This window comes from Anopheles coluzzii, chromosome 3 (assembly GCF_943734685.1).
Source record: "Anopheles coluzzii chromosome 3, AcolN3, whole genome shotgun sequence".
Taxonomy (NCBI): Eukaryota; Metazoa; Arthropoda; class Insecta; order Diptera; family Culicidae; genus Anopheles; species Anopheles coluzzii.
In genome coordinates this window covers 79,141,852-79,159,447 of record NC_064671.1, presented here as the reverse complement: position 1 = coordinate 79,159,447, position 17,596 = coordinate 79,141,852, and the positions used below count along the sequence as shown (strand labels likewise).

At 44.2% G+C, this 17,596-nt stretch overlaps 1 protein-coding gene across 11 annotated transcripts in view; it reads left to right on the top strand.

Annotated features, from left to right (window-relative positions):
• LOC120955582 (solute carrier family 12 member 4) overlaps window positions 1-17,596 on the top strand; it is a 146,828-nt gene that overhangs the window by 72,074 nt on the left and 57,158 nt on the right. For 4 of the 11 annotated variants that reach the window (XM_040376602.2, XM_040376592.2, XM_049610696.1 and 1 more), the window contains one exon: window positions 3,749-4,092. The exons of 5 other annotated variants lie outside the window; for them this stretch is intronic. In XM_040376602.2, coding sequence (XP_040232536.1) covers window positions 3,963-4,092 — 130 coding nt within the window. In that variant the 5' untranslated portion in view covers window positions 3,749-3,962. Of the gene's footprint in view, window positions 1-3,304; window positions 3,569-3,723; window positions 4,093-17,596 lie in introns of those variants that run through there. 2 more of the 11 variants (XM_040376597.2, XM_040376593.2) reach the window with 2 other exon arrangements.

Below are 17,596 nucleotides of genomic sequence, written 5' to 3'. Positions count from 1 at the left end.
CTAGCAAAACTGTCCTCGTATAACCACCTACCCCCCCCCCCCCCCCCCCACTCCACCCACTGTGCAAACACATTTGAAGCATCGGTAATGTGGGAATGGCGAATTCTGAAAACCGCTGCGCGTGAATCGAGCGAGGCTAAATAAATGACTAAGTAAATAAATAAATAAATAAATGAGCAAATAAATAAATAAAATCTCCTAGAAGACATACACACACACGCGCGCGTGCTGAAAAACCGTCGATTCAAACGTCGCATACAGTGGCACCCCTGCCCCCGCTCCTCCCCCTGTCAAGCGTTGGGCTTGGCAAGCTCGTCAAGCACAAGCCCCGGCAGCCATAAATCGCGCCGAGCCGTACCGGGGTGCTTGGTGTCATGTGTTGTGCAGCATGTTTGGCAGCAGCAGCGGCGAACGTGTGCGCTATGTGCGAAACCCCTATCTCAATTTTTTTTTTTTTTGCTCTTTCGTCACTTGAGCCATCCATCATCGGGATTGTGGGACGCTTACGCGATGCGGCGGGGTCTTAGGTCGCCCTGCGGATCATGCGGCGAAAATGGGTAAAATAATTTTTTTGAAGGTACGGAGAAGCAAACCAAAAAAAAAGAAGAACACGAGATAGAAATAAAATAACAATCAAGGCATGCGAGCGTTCCGTTTCGGAACAGGAACGGTGTTTTGCGAGAATATGGTTGCCTGGCATGTGGAAAATGTTCTGTATATGCAGGGATTGTACACTTCCAACGATAGAACATGTTTACGCTTTTGTTGGTTTGAACTGGTGATGTGCTCTTTGGAGCGCACTCACGATTCTAATCCGACTCCGGCTATTGTTACTCCGATTCTAACTCCGCCAAAATCGGAACCACTAGTTCCGGCTGGAGTCGGAGTCGTCCGGAGTAGTCTGGAGTCGGTGTCGTCCGGAGTCGTTTAGAGTCGTTCGGAGTAGTTCGGAGTCGTTTGGAATCAGAACGACTCAACGACTCCTAACGACTCCGAACGACTCTGAACGACTTTGAGTTGAGTCTTTTGAGAGTTGAGTTTAGTTTGAGCACTTTGAAAATTTTATGTTATGTAAAAGTCGCATCACTAAATAAGAAATAATCGAAGAACTGTTTTTAATTAGCTTCACTGCTAGTATTAAAAGATTTTGCTTCCAGAGTTATAATTTAGCTTGCATCTGACACTTTTTTATGTCCGATGAACGAGCTCAATCAATACAGGGTTTGCCACGATTTATTGGTCGGTTCCCATAAGTTTTTGGGCTCGTCTCACGATTTATTCATCGTATCCCATAGACTTTTGGTTCGTTTTCATAATATATTGGTATCGTCCGATTGGATATCAATACAATTGAACCAAAAAAAATTTGGGAACCGACCAATAAACCGTGGGAACACATAAAAAAATATGGGAAGCAACCAAAAAATGATGGGAACCGACCAATAAATCGTGGCAAACCATGAATTTAAAATTCTAAAATACTGAAATACTTCTCAATTCGTTTATATCGGCGACTTGAGCACTGCATACAGTTATTTTAGTATTAGCGAATTTCAAGTGGTCGTAATTGCAAACTGTTCTTTATTTATTTGGTGTATGCTATACAGAACCCCCTTGAGATACGATCCACTCGAGTTACGCCACTTAAAAGTTGACTTTTAACAGATATTGGGGGCCTTCACGATTCTAGTTAGTTTTTTGTATGGAGTTTGACAGTTGGAGGCTGAAATCATGTAAACACTCCATACAAAACCACACACAAAACTAGCCTGCAACTTTCAGTCTAGATTATTCTAGCCACAAAGCTACATTTAGATTCGAGTACTTGCTCAAAAACACGGTGTTGTTTACATTTATCCCAAGGTGCATTAAAGAGATCAGGTAGTGGAATCTGGAATCAAAGTGTATGTAGTCCAGGTGGTCTCATAGCATTTTTTATAACCAATTTGGAACATCACTTTTTGACAGAACGAGTGAAAACTTTTGCTCCAACGAGCTTTCTGGAGGCTTGGCGAATACACAAAACACTCTTAAAATCTTCATTCAGAAGCAGAAGCGATAAAAATCTGCCTTCTAAATTCATACACCTTGGGATAAGCCCACCTGTATATTATACTCACTTAGATAGTTGCTCGAAAACTGCTATACAATGCAAACAGCTGACAGGCTGAAATTTCAGTCTACGAACTTCAAATGGAAAGGGCTCCGTTGATGGATCTTTCTTCCTTTGCTCACTGATAACCGTTACATACTCATGTAAAAAGATTCTCCAAATAACCAAACTTCAGCTGGGCCCCAAACCCCTATTCAAGTTTTGTAATAACATAAATACATTATCCATATTTTATTTTTGTTAAAATACACGATACCTAAAATTTTGGCTCCTCAACTACGGTTATAAACTATATAATGATTGGTCATACGACTTTTTCGACTAACACCTTGCTTTAGGACTTTTTTTCGGTCCCAAATAGAGTTGCACATCGTGTATTGGTTTCTGTGATGATAAAAATTGCATAAAATCACACAATTGACGATGCTCAGAAAAAAAAGGTTGAAGACCCCTGCCTTCGCCAAGAACCCAGGCAGAACGTGTCGAATGAAATTGAAATCTGTCTCATCGGTTCTCGAGGGCTAAATTCAATTTTCTCTTCACCAACGGCCAACAGCAAAATTGAAGCTATGCTTGAAGGGGAGGGGAGAACGAAGAAGAAGAACCAGCGGAAAGGTGTGGAAGAAATGTTTTGGCAAAATTCCTTACCGGCCAGTCGTACCATGGCTCCTCCCTGCCCTGATTGGATCGGCAGATTATTTTTATGATTGCGCCGTGCGATGACGGACGCCGTGTGTGATGAAGGTGGAGAAGGTGTCGCCGTGCGTGTCATCCGCTAATCATTCGCGTGAATTCTGCGCAAAATACCTCCCGGGTCATCTTGTTTTTTTTTTCGCCCCCACCCACCCCCTCCGTCTATTTCTTCTAATTCCGATCGAGCAGCGTTTCCTGCTCCTCTCCTTTGGCACGAGTATGTCTATTTTGAAAACTTGGAAACAGGTGAGGGTCACGTTTCATGAACCTCGCGGATAGCAAATAGCGCGAGCAAAAATCACCAACCACCACCACTCCCACCCCCGTTGGGCCGTTGGAAGGGGGGGAAAACTTCAGCTCATTCACTCGCTCTCTCTCTCTCGCGCTCGAGGCCGACGGTTGTTTTCTTCTTCTTTCGGCATCGCAAGATCTCGCATCGTTATGTTCTAATTTTTCGCGGTCACTAGCAAATCGCACCGTTTGGCCGATCGCAAACGGTAATAGATCGTTCGCGGCATCGCAGCGGGCAAGATCGACCGTGTGGAGTTTCGTTTTTGCTTTCGGCGTCGTCGTGTACGCGCCTTTCCGTCTCCATGGAGGTGATCGTAGTGGCTGCGGATTGGCAACGATCGTGTTAAACATGTCGTTTCGGGGCGTGCTACTGGAACCGGATGCAGCAGGGTCCTGTCGGTCCAAAAGTGTACAAGTGACTTCGTTCCCCCTACGCTGGGAGTGAGGAATGTTTGACAAGTGTAAAAACAGGTGAACAGTTTTTTTAAATCGAATGAAAAAAGAGAAACTTTGCTTGAGAAGTGTGTTTAAGTGATGTATATATTTTATTTATAAATGCTAAAAAAGCAAACGACACATGTTTGAACGTTCATCGGTGTAAACGTTGACCCATCAATTATCTGTAGCTGTCGTATTTTTGTTTCCCTCCAGCGTGTGTGTCCCAGCTCATCTGTGACGCGAAAGTTACCCACAACAAGCTTGTACTACTTCTACTACTACCCGTTATATGTACTTAGTGTGTGCGTGTGATTAAAGAAGGCTCAGAATCATTTTGTTGTCCGTGTAAAAGCGTGTGGGTAAGTGTGTGTGTGCGAGTGTTGTGTGAAATAGTCGCAAGGTGGGTGTGAAGAGTGCCGTAAGCAATATGGCGGAGGATCGCAACAAAACTGCCGGCGGCGATCCCGAGAAGGGCGCCAGCAAGCAGGCGAGCCCGGCCGTGCAGCAGAAGAACGCGGGCAGCAAGGGCGCGTCGCCGAACAAGGCGGCCGGAAAAGGTAATGGAAGTGTAGTGTTGGTGAAAAATAATACTTTTGGGCTAATTTTATAATATTTTTCTGTACTAAACTTACTACCAACTAAATGACACCTTCTTCATTGCGATGAAACAGAGAATACTTGTTCCTCATAAAATGGCTAGAAAATACATTCGTGTGCAAAATACGTCTGTGACAATTGTGATTAAACTTTAATGCGAGAAACCATTGCTAAACCAATTGGCTCTTCCTTTTGGGTTGGTAAAAACAATATTATGTTAGCTTGTAATAACTTCCGGGCGTTTAATCCGTTGGGTGCCACCATCCAACCTTCTGAAACCGAAGCTCCTGTCCCGACATTTCCCAGCTAAAGGGTGTGAAAGCAAAGAGCTATTAAACAACCATCACCGTGCACCATCGTGAAAGCCAAGAGCGGTGGACGGCGTGGTGTGGCTTTAAATAATTCATATCGACCATATTCAACACACTTATCGGCGGTATGCATCTGTACCGATCGGAAACCGCCACTGGCCACTGTGCACTGGTGCTGCGGTTTCATCTACCATTCTATCGCGCACCTGATATCAATGACAGCCCCCAGTTAGTGTTTCCTCCGTTTTTCCCGTTTGTAGCAACAGCAGCCCTGTTGACAAAACCCGGCTGCAATTCGACGAACCGGAAAATTAACACCAAGATTGGACACGGTGCGCACGGTGGAGAAAATTGTGAAAAGGAAAACCTTTTCCCCGGAAGCTGTCTTACAAACGGGCCAACCAGCGTGTTGGAAGGAGGCGAACCGCGCTCATGCTGACATGATGCTGTGAAGTAATGGAGCCGCATTCGCTTGAGGGCATTGATTTGCCTTCCCTGTATTGGCACGATGGGGAGGATGGCTTTTGTGGCTGTTCCGATCGGGGGTTTCCTAGAAAGGCAAAATGATTGGCCGTTTGCGTACGGGCGGGCGGGCTGTGCCCGGGGACGGAAATGTCGTGTAGCCCTGTTAGTGCGGTACCGTTGTAATCGTAAAGTAAGCTTGAAACAAAAGCACGAGACCTGCTCAAACACCTTCGCCTGGCGAGCTAAACTTCCAAACGATCTCATTATTCACAAACGGATGAATGTTACAAGAGCTTTGAGCTGTTTTATGGCAGAAGTTGGATAGAATTGCGTGGTTTTTGATTATTTGTTTCAATATACGAATTACGATTCCTTTGAAACTGTTACATTTGGAACTTACCGTAACTTAACATGCAATAATGCTCCATAAAAAACACAATTCTGTATTGCCTTAAATGAGATTCGATCCAGTGATTTCCTGTGTGCAAATTGATGACTCTATCCACTGGTCTATAAAGCTCCAGCACCTACTGTGATGTTAAAACCTGTTCTGCTTCACAGGCAAATAGAGTTCAACCCGTACCATCCCGTACCTGTCAACTAACGATCGAGTAACAATTTCCGGCGAATGGTTCGTTGCTGTACGACGAAAGGTCCTTTTGCAACGGAGAGAAGCAACAACAAAAAACTGAATCCTCATTGTGTTTGAAATGGTTGAAAGTGACACCACTCGGAATCAAACCTTTTTTATGCTCTCTATCCTGCTCCATTCTCAATTGTCACCCGCAGCATCTAAACATCAAACGGAAATCGATGCTTCGAACGGTTGCGCCCCAAAATAATTGTACACCGAAGCACCGAAAGGTTAAACCACTCTCCACCACTACCACTACCCCGCACACATTCCACTGTAAAGGTGTAAGGTTGGTTGGTTGGTTTGGCACGCGTCTTTCATCGGCTGTGCGCGCGGTGAAGATTTTCGGAATTGAGAGCGCTTTCCAGCTCCTCCAGGCATGTCTTAGCGACGATCGAATTACAGCAAAACCTTTCCATTTCCCGGGCAGTGAAAGTGTTTTTGCGAGCTGGCTGATCCGCTGGCTAAAGAAGGCGGCCAAACACTGTGCCTCCGTGTACGTGACGCGCTTGAGACATGCAAATGTTGCCCCGGCGTCGGTCAATTTGGATGTGCCCTGTCGTCTGTCGTATCGCTTCCGCGCTGTCTTTTTCTCATCCCGCCCCATCCCCACACTGCAACACATCGTTTCTCACGTCGAATGTTTGATTTCCTTGTCGCCCTCCCACTCCCCCACTCGAATGGACTCACATTACACCCAGCTCTTTGGTTGGGTCGGTTTTCCGGCATGGGTTGAAAGAGTATATTGAGTTCAGGATTTGCTCGCTTCTTTTTGTTATTTTTGCCTCTCGCTTGCCTCTCCCGGAGGGTGTGGGATGGCCAATGTAAACACAAATAATTGAATAAATCTCGTCCCCACGGTCGTGGTGGTACGGTTGTTGTTTGAACATGTTTGGCCGTCCCCCGGCCCCTGCCCTTGGCCCCAGGAGGCATAGTTTTGATTGCGTCAGCCACTCTATAAATAGAGTCCTTTTTTTCAAATGGCCAGCTACGTAAGTAAACAAACGCCCAACGCATCACACCGTGTCGTGCACTGCATGTGCCTTTATTACTAGCCTGCCTCAATACAAATGGCCGTTTCGCGCTACAAACCCGTTTCACGCGCAGGCAGCGGGGGGAGCAAAAACCATTTCGCTCGCAGTGATTTTCTTCGCCCGGTACGGTCATTAAAAAATCATTAATTCTCTCATCGCCCTCCCAGAATCGAGAAGCAGATTGTACGGGCGAGCCTACTTACCGAAACCGGTTGCTGCTCTGGTGCTGGTTAATTAACAGTGGCAGCCGTGGTTTGCTAAACATCTCCACTAAGCCATCATCAATTTTCATAACCATTTGGAAGGGATGTTTTTTCTCCCTCTTTCCAAATTGGCTCTAATTGCACTTTCGAGTCAGTGCGGGAAACCAATAGAGAGTCTGTAAAATGTGAAAGCTTAAAATTCCCGTAGGAAACGGTGATGCTTGCTCCTCTCGAAAATCACATCGTTTCTAAAGCTGTGTGGTTCGAGGCCGAACTATCGACAATCATCATTCGGAATTGGCAGATCGCATCGAGTTACACTTCATGCCCGTAGCAACATATCGATGATAATCCCACTCACGAAACGTGTACGAGCTGTTCAAATATTTACCACCGGGTTTTCCCCCATTCTAAAGAGCCACACACACGAAAGGCAAACCCACTAAGCTGCAAACAGTCGCTTGGTTTCCCACACGCTTGGTTTCTTCGTTGGGGCTTTGTTAGCAATGGTTGCAAACTTCGCACCACCACCATCACCTCAACGATAATCAATTTTAATGTAATTTTCTTCCAATTAGAATTTCAAGCAGATCAAATGTGCTAAGAATCGTCGAAAAGTAGAACGTGGGAAAATATGTTCCCAGTCTCTTGAGAATGGATGCTTCGCTTCTGCTTGCCTTTCGTTCGTCGAGTGATGTTCACTGTACGACCGTAAAGTCGTAAAGTTCCCAGCCTAAGGCCCTAAGCGTCCTGAAGTGGTGGTGGTACAATGAGTGGCAATGCCAGCTGTTGTCAATTAATGCCTCAACAGTGAAATACCTGTCAGGGTGGATGTAATATTTTAACGACTCCGTTGTTGTTCTCATGCATCATGTCGTTGTAATTTTTAATTTATGACAGCAGTACCTGCCAAAAGCAAGTCCTTGCCAAGTTATCGCCTTAATTCTTCTATCGACAACAGTGCCAAGACGCACTAAGTGCTATTGTTGGAAGAAGTTGCATTATGTTGGACATACAAGAATATGAAATATGTTCAAATGATCAAAATGATCAAATTAATAAGTTAAATATGTGATGCAAAAAGTAAACTTTTAGGCGCATATAATCAAGCTTTTGTTAGGCAGAGAAAATGTTATTATTTTGGTTTTGGTTTTCTTTACTAAAGATCTAACTCTGCAAGGTATGATTTGCAATCGTGCCGCCAAACCAAGACACGGCACACAAAAATCTTAGATAAATTTCGCTCCCTTTGCGCAACACAGCGTGTGGGTGGTTTGGTAAACCGTTTTGGCCGTTCTTCATAGCTGGGCAGCTTCCAAACAGCCGTCCCGATGTTCACTCTGCTGTGAAGAAACGCGACAAACAGTCGCTGCTTCGAACTCGCCCGGACGCTAGGGTTCGACCGGCAGGCGAGTTCTGCAAGCCAAGGGAAACACATTTAAGCCATTACTGTGAATGTGATGAGATTGCATAAGAAAAGGCGCAGCGCGCTACTTCATGGAGGAGAATAAATGCGTGTTTTTTTTCCTCGTTGTAGCACTTTCTTCCCGACAGCTTGAGTCCAAACCCCCATCTTGGCGCACGCAAAACGTGAACACACTTTTGCCGAGACACTTTCTCATTATCTCTGGGTACAAGAAGACGAATGAATTTTTCTTGGAACCATTTCGTTTTTTTTTTTTTGCTACAGCAAACATCTTATTTGTTCTGGGCGCTTTGTATCAGGTGCAGCTGAAAGAACTATCTTCATTATTCTTGAGCTGGTTCTTTTGTCCATGTGTTTTTATTTTACTATTTTCTGATCTTTGCATTTTCGTCCTGTTCTGCACTTCAGAATGCATAATGCATAATGCTTTATTATCACTTTTATGCGCGAGCACACCCGGGCACTGTAGTGCGCGCTTGCTGTGTAAGACGTTGGACGTCTTGATATTCGAGGCCGGTAAGAGATTGGAATTTTATTTGGTATCTTGTGCCTGTGGGAGATGAAATAAGTAAAATTTGTTTATTTTTCCGCACTCTTTAGGATGAGCGGAAAACATCGTTAAGCCATACTCAAACACGATTTTTCTAATTCCTATAAATCACCAATAAAAACCAATCCAATCTTGGATCACTACCGGTAATCCAATTTATTAACCATTTTGTATGGAACGTTTTTGGTGCTGCTTCTTATCTGTCCTCTATTACTTGTAAAACGAAATATTCAATTATTTATGAGCGGTACCTTTAAATCTCAGATAACGCACACACACACACAGGGAAACTTAAAAAGGGCAGGGGATTGGGAAGCGAGATTTGGGACATTGGGTGTAAAAAATTAAACAATTCTATATTTCATACCGTTCGCTTGGAAGGCGGGACCTTTTGCGGAAATCCACCACCACCTTTTTCGATTTCAGCGCTTGGCATCCAAACAGTATTTTCAAACAGCTTGGCAACATTGGCGAAAATCATGCGGGACCTTCGTGCGCCCCCCGCCCAACAAACCTGTCTGCTGTTAGCAACTTTTTCACCAAAAAGCACGGTACGAAAATTCCAGCGCCAATCCGGTCCAATTTTTGATACTCTGTGCGCTTGCGAAAATTTTGTACATTTTTGTCGGCCAGATGGTAGAGCCGCCGCGTAGTAGCGCACGGATTTTTTGGTGGCGCTTCGGAATTTATGAATGTCAGTAAAAATGGATATTTACTGCCTTAAAGCTTCCCGGACCCGGTCGCGTACCAAAATCGCGTGGCAACTATATGTTGTGTGCTCTCTCTCTCTGAGCTTCAGGGCTTTTCTTTTTGAATTTTACCGTGTGTTGGGAAAGCGCTTTGACTGCGTTGTTTTCAGCGGTGGTCGTCGCTTTCCGCATGGAACAGAAGGCTATTTTTGTTCTGTGCCTTTTTCATTGCTTCCCTAGGTTCAATGCGCCTCGCCATGGACAAAATGAGGCACAAAGCGAAGCCGCTGTGATCGGCTGATACGGTGCCGGAGTGCGGAGTGCTTAACGTTCGGCAAACAGTCTAATGTTTGCGCAAAAGCTCGCAGTGGATGTTACGGTCCTCATACCTGGACGGATATTCATTATTGGTGCAATTATGAGGCTTTTTGACTGAAATGACTGGTAAATATTTTTCGAACGCTTACGTTGCGAGATTTTGCAAATAAAATTGGCACTTTTTGCAATGCTGAATACAATTACTTCAGGTTGTTCGTTTCCCTGTAATATTCATTAGTATGAAATGTATAGTATGTTTTAATAACATTTGTTTCAACCAAAGATACATTTTACCATAACATTAGGATCTAAATATAGTTCTTTATGTTTCCGCGAGCCAAAAGTTTCGATGCAGGAATGACAGCCGACTGTTATTAACATTGATTTTTTTTTCTGGCACAATCGCATCATCCTACCATCATCAGCACAAGTTATGATAGTTTTCTCTCGACAAAGCACTAACCTCACTCCTCGGATCTGTTGCCTCGGCTGCACGTACTCCCAGTATACAAAACGAAAAATGTACTACCACCACTGGCAATCGGCATCGCGTTGCGGTGCGTTTTGCTTTTTCATTTCTGCACGCTGAATTATACATGAAAACCGACACGGCAAAAGCGTCCCGGAATCCTTAAGGTCCCACTTTTGCGCTCGAATCCCTCCCCGTAAGTCGAAACATCCGGACCATCCCGATGAAGGAGGCGGACCCCTTAAGGAAGTCAGCGTGTCGTCGGCCGTCCCGGGGTCCTTTCGCTTGCAAAAACCCATCATTAACCGTCGCTCCTTGCCCAATCCCTCCCCGGGGGTTGGAAAGGAGAAGGTCGCAGTGCTTCAGTGTAAAGGAGCGAGTGCTTTCTCCACTTTGGAACATTTTTGCCCAATTGAATATTTTATGCTGCTTTTGACACTTTTCTGAAGTTGCACACAATTTTTCCCTGTCGTTGGATTTCGTTTGCTGCTGCTGCCGTCTTACCCTTCAGCTTCCGGGCGAGGCGCACTTGTGAAGCAAAGCGGCACGAGAAAAAAAGGATAAGCCACGCTGAGAATGAACAAAGGAACAAATAAGGAAAAAATAATGTTTCGTTAAAGCTGGCCGTGGAAGCATTTCCTGCCGCGTTGCGTGCGCTAGTGACAACGTGACGGCGCCGTACGAACGCTATTTACATCATTAAATTGACTTCATACTAAGCGAAAAGTTGTTTGTATAGCTTTGTTTCATGCGTAGGAAGAAGGATGTGCTAAATGTGAAATGCTCTTCAAAGTCAAGCAGCGTTGGGCAACCCTTGGAAAGCGTTGTCTTGGAGTTAGCGTTCCCAATTTAGATAATTGCATCAGTAAATACTTAAAATTAAACACACGTTTTTGAAGTGATTTACATTTTAGAAACCACAAAAAATGACTACCATAAGGATTATGTGTTTAACTTGTTTTAATGTTCGTCTATGATCATGTTTTTGATCATTTTCGTGCATTTCAATGGTGTTGTAAAGACTTACTTTTATTACAATTAATATACGATTAGAATACATAGTGATTGTATGTGTTATTATGTTGTCAATTGATGATATTTTATTTTATTTTATCTTATTTGCTACAAGTTACGATCCAAATTGCTCAACAGTACGAATAAACACTAACAGATAAATAATTATAATTACCCAAAGTTGGTGTAACAATACATTATACAACAATGCTTCAACCTATCCCACTAAAACCTCCTGCAAATAAAGTATATGAAGAATAAATGGGAACTAAACCCAATCCTTTCACCTCTTTCGCTAGTGGTAAACTTGGCTTCGTCCTAAGTAGAGACGTCGTACCCCCTGTTTGCCCATCGACACCTCCAGCAAGCGTCAGACGGCGCAAAGCAAAGAGGTTTCGTAACCGCAACCAAACATTTGTCCCGACTCGTTTCGCAACCAAACGCAACGCGAAAGGGAGGGAAGCATTGGAGCATGCTACCGAATGGAAAACGGTCGCGGCCAGAAGAGCGTATGATTATCATCATCATCAGCAGCAGCATGGACCATCATCGGTGCAGGAAGTTGGCCAGCGCCATGATAATGCTGCTGCTGCTGCTGCCCATGATCAAAGGTCGCTCCGCTTTATTGACGGGCTCGCCTTACCGCTCCGTGTTGTTCCCCCTTCAGCAGCAGCAGCGGCAGCAGAGATCGTAATCGTGCGGTCTTCTGTTTTCGGTCAGAGGTCAGGGAACGCTTGCCCGAAGGTTGGAGATGAAAGTCCACATCCGGCGACACAATATTGCGGTCCCCCGGTTTGGTTGGGGATTTATTTTAATGAGCGTGTACTTTTGGGGTTTTTGTCCGGGACCGGCCGATTTGCGACCGAGCGAACACTGGCACCCGGAATCGTCTGCGAAAGTTTCATTAGTTTTTAGTAAATTATGCATGCACCATAGTGTGTTTGTGTCGGGCACAGCCAAGCTTAATGTGATTATTTTTCTCATTTCAATTCTAATTACAGGTAAGGATGGGATATGCCCCAATCCCACTGGCTGTACACTGGTGAGGGATGCAGATTGTGCTGCTGGCGACATCCGTTGGGTGACTATAACTGTAAAAAAATAAAAAATCTAACAGTCAAACGGACTGCTGATCTTTACCGTCCGCTTACTCCGCAAAGATATCCTTCACATTGCGCGTATCACTATTTCTTATCAAGATCTAGAGCATAGCTTTTCAAATCCGCTTTACATCTTTTCACAGTGTGAATCCTTGCCCTTGATATGGCTCGAAAATTCCCGATCCGATCAGCGTACGGTTCAAATCAAAACCCAATGATTGGACACTGTTTTGTGTAGGGGCGCCTCCGGCTAGCACGGGCTCTGCTTGCAAAAGCCGCTGCTGCGTGCTTTCCATTACAGGCCAATCCGATTGCAGAAGGGCTTACACGTGCTGATCCTTTTCGCACATCCTTGCCCATACTCCCCACCCACACACACACTCACACACGGCCATAAGTTACAGTTTGCTAGTGAAACTTATCGTCTCGTTCGTAATGGCGCCTGGGTCGCGCATTTGTCATGCATACGGGACGTGACAACTTTGTCTTCCGGTCGAATCCTCAGCATCGCGTCCTTCCCCCTCGGATGGCCCTGGCGAATGCTTTGTTTCGCATAATGTAGGAAACCCAAACCGGGGTGACGGTTTAGCGCCTGTGTCGGGTTAGAGTGCTGATTCGTGCCATTCCGGTAATCCTTCACCGGGACCGCCTCGCACGGAATTAAGACGACTGTAGGCCCGCTCCAACATCTGTAAAGTGTTACCTACCTTCCCTTCTCCCCATCCTTCATGCCTCCTTCCAATCGGTAAGCGCGGAACGCCACACTCAATTTTAATTTACACTGCTTCACGCTTCCGCTCAAACGCATCCAAACGGGCCGGGCGCCTAAGCTAAGCAGACCGGGCGTTACGGAACATTTGCGGCTTGTTTGGCTGCTGCCGGCTCGCACTGTTTGCTGTCAAGTGTTCCGTACACATCCGCCGAATGTAGCTGAAACCGGATGTTTAACTGCTACACACATGCGAGAGTACGAAATCGTAGCTGCTTGATCTGGCAGCGTGTGCTTCCTTACATCGCGGAGAGCCTTGTACGGAAGTGTGCTTAAACTTTCGTTCCGGCTAGCAAAGTTGGATTTATTGTTCAAATAGATGTTGTTGAAACAGTTCTTTTTTACATTAGACTTGCTTTATACTCTGAATTACTGTTTAGAATTGTTGGTGATGAAATAACGAACTTTTAAGACGATTTTTTTTATTTTTTTGTACAACGCAAAGGCTTTCAAGCGATATCGAGATAATTGTGTGGATTACAGCTTGCTCACAAATTTTTCTATTGCAGTGGCAAAATGTTTGTTTTACCTATTCCGTCGGGTGTAGGTAGAACTATATCAAATGGAAATGCTATCGTCTATATCAATTTACTACTACTAAATTAAATTATAAACTATCAAAACAATGTCCTTTTAGCAATATGGGCCTAGTGTCAGAATCATTCTACATCAGAATATGAATCAGAAGATAATCAGAACATAAGATAATTCTTCACATGGCAACAATAAAATTGACAATCCCTGCATTTATTGGCATCCCTTTGAAATAGTGATGGGGTAAAGCTGGCAAAGATTCGCAGCCAACTCCGTTTCGAGTTCAATAATTTTGGAACCGACCCCGGAAGGTAGGTCCGCTCAGCATTATCCGTAGTCGTCCAGAATTGTCTGAAGCCGTCCAGAGTCGCTTGGAATCGACCGGAGTCACCTGGAGTCATCCAGACGCATCCGGAGTCTTTCGGAGGCATCGGCCGGCGACTCCAGGTCTCCGAGTTACTCCGGGTGACTTCGACTGCGAGCAAGTCCAATTCTGGACGATTCTGGACAACTCTGGATGACTCCGGACGACTCTGGATGTCTATCGACGACTCCAAAAGACTCCGGACGACTCCAAATCCCGACGAAACTAGTGGTTCCAATTTTGCTGGAGTCAGAATTGAACTAAAAAATGGACTGGAGTCCATACTTTGAAAAACAATACAACCGATCCACAAAATCTAGGTAGCGCCCAATAAATTGTGGGACAAGACCATAAAAATAAAAACAAGACCGCGACAAGACCAAGAAGCATCCAAAAAGATATCGTGAACCAGAAAAAACATCGTGGAAAACAATGTAAAAAGATTTAACTAAGATTTGTTGACAGTTATTCAAAAAACAAAGCATGTACAAACTCTTATTTTTTTGGGAATATGTTAATTAATTTTATAAAATAATCTTATGATACTTGTGAGTTTTTTGGGTCGTCATTAAAAGACAATGTGAATTGTCTATTTATTTACAAAAATGCAATCCTTGAATAACGCGAAAAGATTTACTAACTCTTTCCAACTGGCCTTCGTTAGCTCCCTTCCTTTGCAATAATTAATTTTATCAAGCTCAGTATCCACTGAATCCGATTTCCCACGGCCCATGTCGATAATCTTCAACAGTCGCTTTGAATGGTTTGCATATTTTATACATTTGTCTCACCCTTCGCCACTCAAACTTTCACAAATCGGCCTTCTGTGTGATCCTTCTGGCTGGAACCGTAAGATATGTACATATTGATAAAAAGCACGAACGAGCTTTGTTTTGTACATCTTTCACTTGGGGAGGGTTTTACTTTTTACTTCCTTGTTGGCATTATGCTAAAATATTCACGATCTGTCCAGGCACACCGAAAAAAGGGGTTTGATTTAACAGACAAATTCGTACACCTTGCCCTAGCGGGAAAGAAGCTTCGCAGAGCTTTAATCTTGTTCAAAAAGGCACTATCGTTGCAGATAAAATTACACTTTCGTCTTTTTATGTTCCGTAGCAATTTGTTGCTACTTATCCATTATAAGCGATGCTTTGCTGGCGGGTTAAAATAAAACCGAGAAACGAGAAATACTGGCCATGAAATAGCATTATGATCGTTGTGTGCGATAAAAGGGTAATATATGATAGGGATATTATTTTGCAATGGGCCAAGTGCCGGTTGCCGGTGTACCAAACACGTAACTTATTGCTTTCGGAGATTGTTTTTGCGGGAAGACTGTCGTTTTTTTTTCATGAAAGAATTTTTTCCAATTTTCTTTTCGCTTTTTTCATCATCCGCGTCCTCCAACATAGTTAGACGGATTTGATATATTGGTGAAATTGCTCCCCAAGGCTCTCGTGGGAGCTATGAATATTTCGACCCACGCGAGTCTAGCGCAAGATAAAACCAGGTAGCTTTGCACGAACAAAACAGACATGCTTCAATGTTTGACAAAATAAAAAAGAATAACAAAGGCGGGGAAAAAACTGCTGGAAAACTTCACCACAAGGTGGCCTCTATCCTATTGGAATTGAGCGTACCGAATCGGTCGGTAACGCTCACCTTTGAGTGGTTGGCGTCTATTCGTAGCAAGCTGGTTGGCTTCCATGTCCCAATAGAAAGCACGAAAGTTCAGTGTCCTTGGAGCGGTTGAATGTTTCTGCACAGAACCGAAAAGCTCAACCACTCACCAGCAACTCCTCCCGGGCTTTCGAGGCGCCCGATCTCGAAAGTATTCTGGTAGTTCCTCCGGTTTGTATTTATTTGCATTCAGTTACGCCTGGTGCGTTATTTTTACACCCACGCTAGAATGCCCCCCGGGGGCGGTAGTGGCGAGCCACCGGAAAGTTGTGCTGAAGTGTATTGACTTTTTCTCTTCCTCACTGCTGTGGGCCAAACTCAGCGGGAAATGGACTGGACAACGTTGTTCGACTCTCGAGCACAGCACCGCACCGGGTTCAGATGACGATGATGATGATGATGATGAGGGCAATGATGGCGATGAAAGCGAATGATTGTGGGAAACTATTTCACTTAAATCAAGCCAAGTCTTCCACGGGGTAGCTTGTACAATTTCTGTAGCGCTTTTATTTTGTTTTTTGTTTCAACTTTCTTTGTCACCGGTAAGCGTTTGGAACAATGTGGTCCGGGAAGAGTTTTGAATTAAATAATCCACTCTTTGCTGTCATGCTGGGTTGGGTTTTTTTGTGCTCGTAAAATACGTAGCAAACTTTAGCCGGGAAACGAGTTTTAGCTACAACCAAAACTATACTTGAAAAACTTCTTCCGGTAACAAAAAAAACATCTTTCTTTTGCTTCTTTCGTTAAAGCGACGGCAATGAATCATTTTTCTTCCCTTTTTTATTCGGCATTTTACATCGGAATCGGTTCCTCTTGCGGCCCACCCGGCCAACTGCTGTTCTAATTGGCAATGGCAACGATCGAAGCCAATGTAGGCCGATTTAATCTGCGAAAGCAGCTGCACAGCTGGCGAGCATTTGCGATGGCAGTTGGGTGCCTTCAGCAGCAGGCAGCAGTGATGCAGATAATGGAGATTATGCGCGTCGCGTTGCGGCAAGCTAAATTGCCAAGCCGGAGAAAGATATTGCCAATTGATATTCGTTCGGGTAGGGGTGGGTGATTTGAAATAAAGTCGTGAAAGTTAATACTGTGTTTCTCCCGGCTGCGCTCTGGTGTAGAGTAAGGTGCGTATGCCCGCTGAGGGCGGCTGGGAAACACGGGACCCGATTATTTACCGAAGTGAAGATAAGCGAAGATTTTCCGCTTGAAGCTCCTCAATGTCAATTATTATGCCGGCAGTGGGATCGAGCAGAAGCGGTAAGATGCTCGCTGGTGTTTTTTTTTTGTTTTGTGGATTGTGCAGACGGGTGTGTAAATCTAATTTAATTCGTTTTTGATAAGTGTTGATCGAAAAAGATGAGCGCAGTTGATGGCTTGATAGTGCCTGTTGAAAAATTTATATTTTGTTTTCACTCATTGTCGTTTTAATTTATAAAAAAGAACATTTAGAGATAAAAATAGCTTTACTGTGTAGTACTTACAATTTTTGTTTATTTTGAACGATTAAATGTTATTTCTATATGAAAAATCCAAACCACTTTTTACGTCATTTTCTTTTCCAAAGTGCTCGTGAAAGGCATCGTACCAACCATTTTTTATTACCATTCGTCCCCCCGGCAATGGAGACGCCTGGTAGTTCATCTCAAGAGCGAAGTTGGACCTACACCATCGTGGCAAGTGAGAATTCACGGTGCTTGCTGCGTAAGGTGTAACCACTCAGGCAGAAACATTACCCAACAAACCATCATGAGGGTCACCAAATATTTATGACCATTTTCACTTTTTACGTTAACATCTGCAATAGCAACAGCAACAACAATGTCAGCCAAATCCAACCTCCAGCATTGACAATAAATATTTCGTTGCTTATTTTTTACCTTCTTTTTTCCGTCTCAATCCAA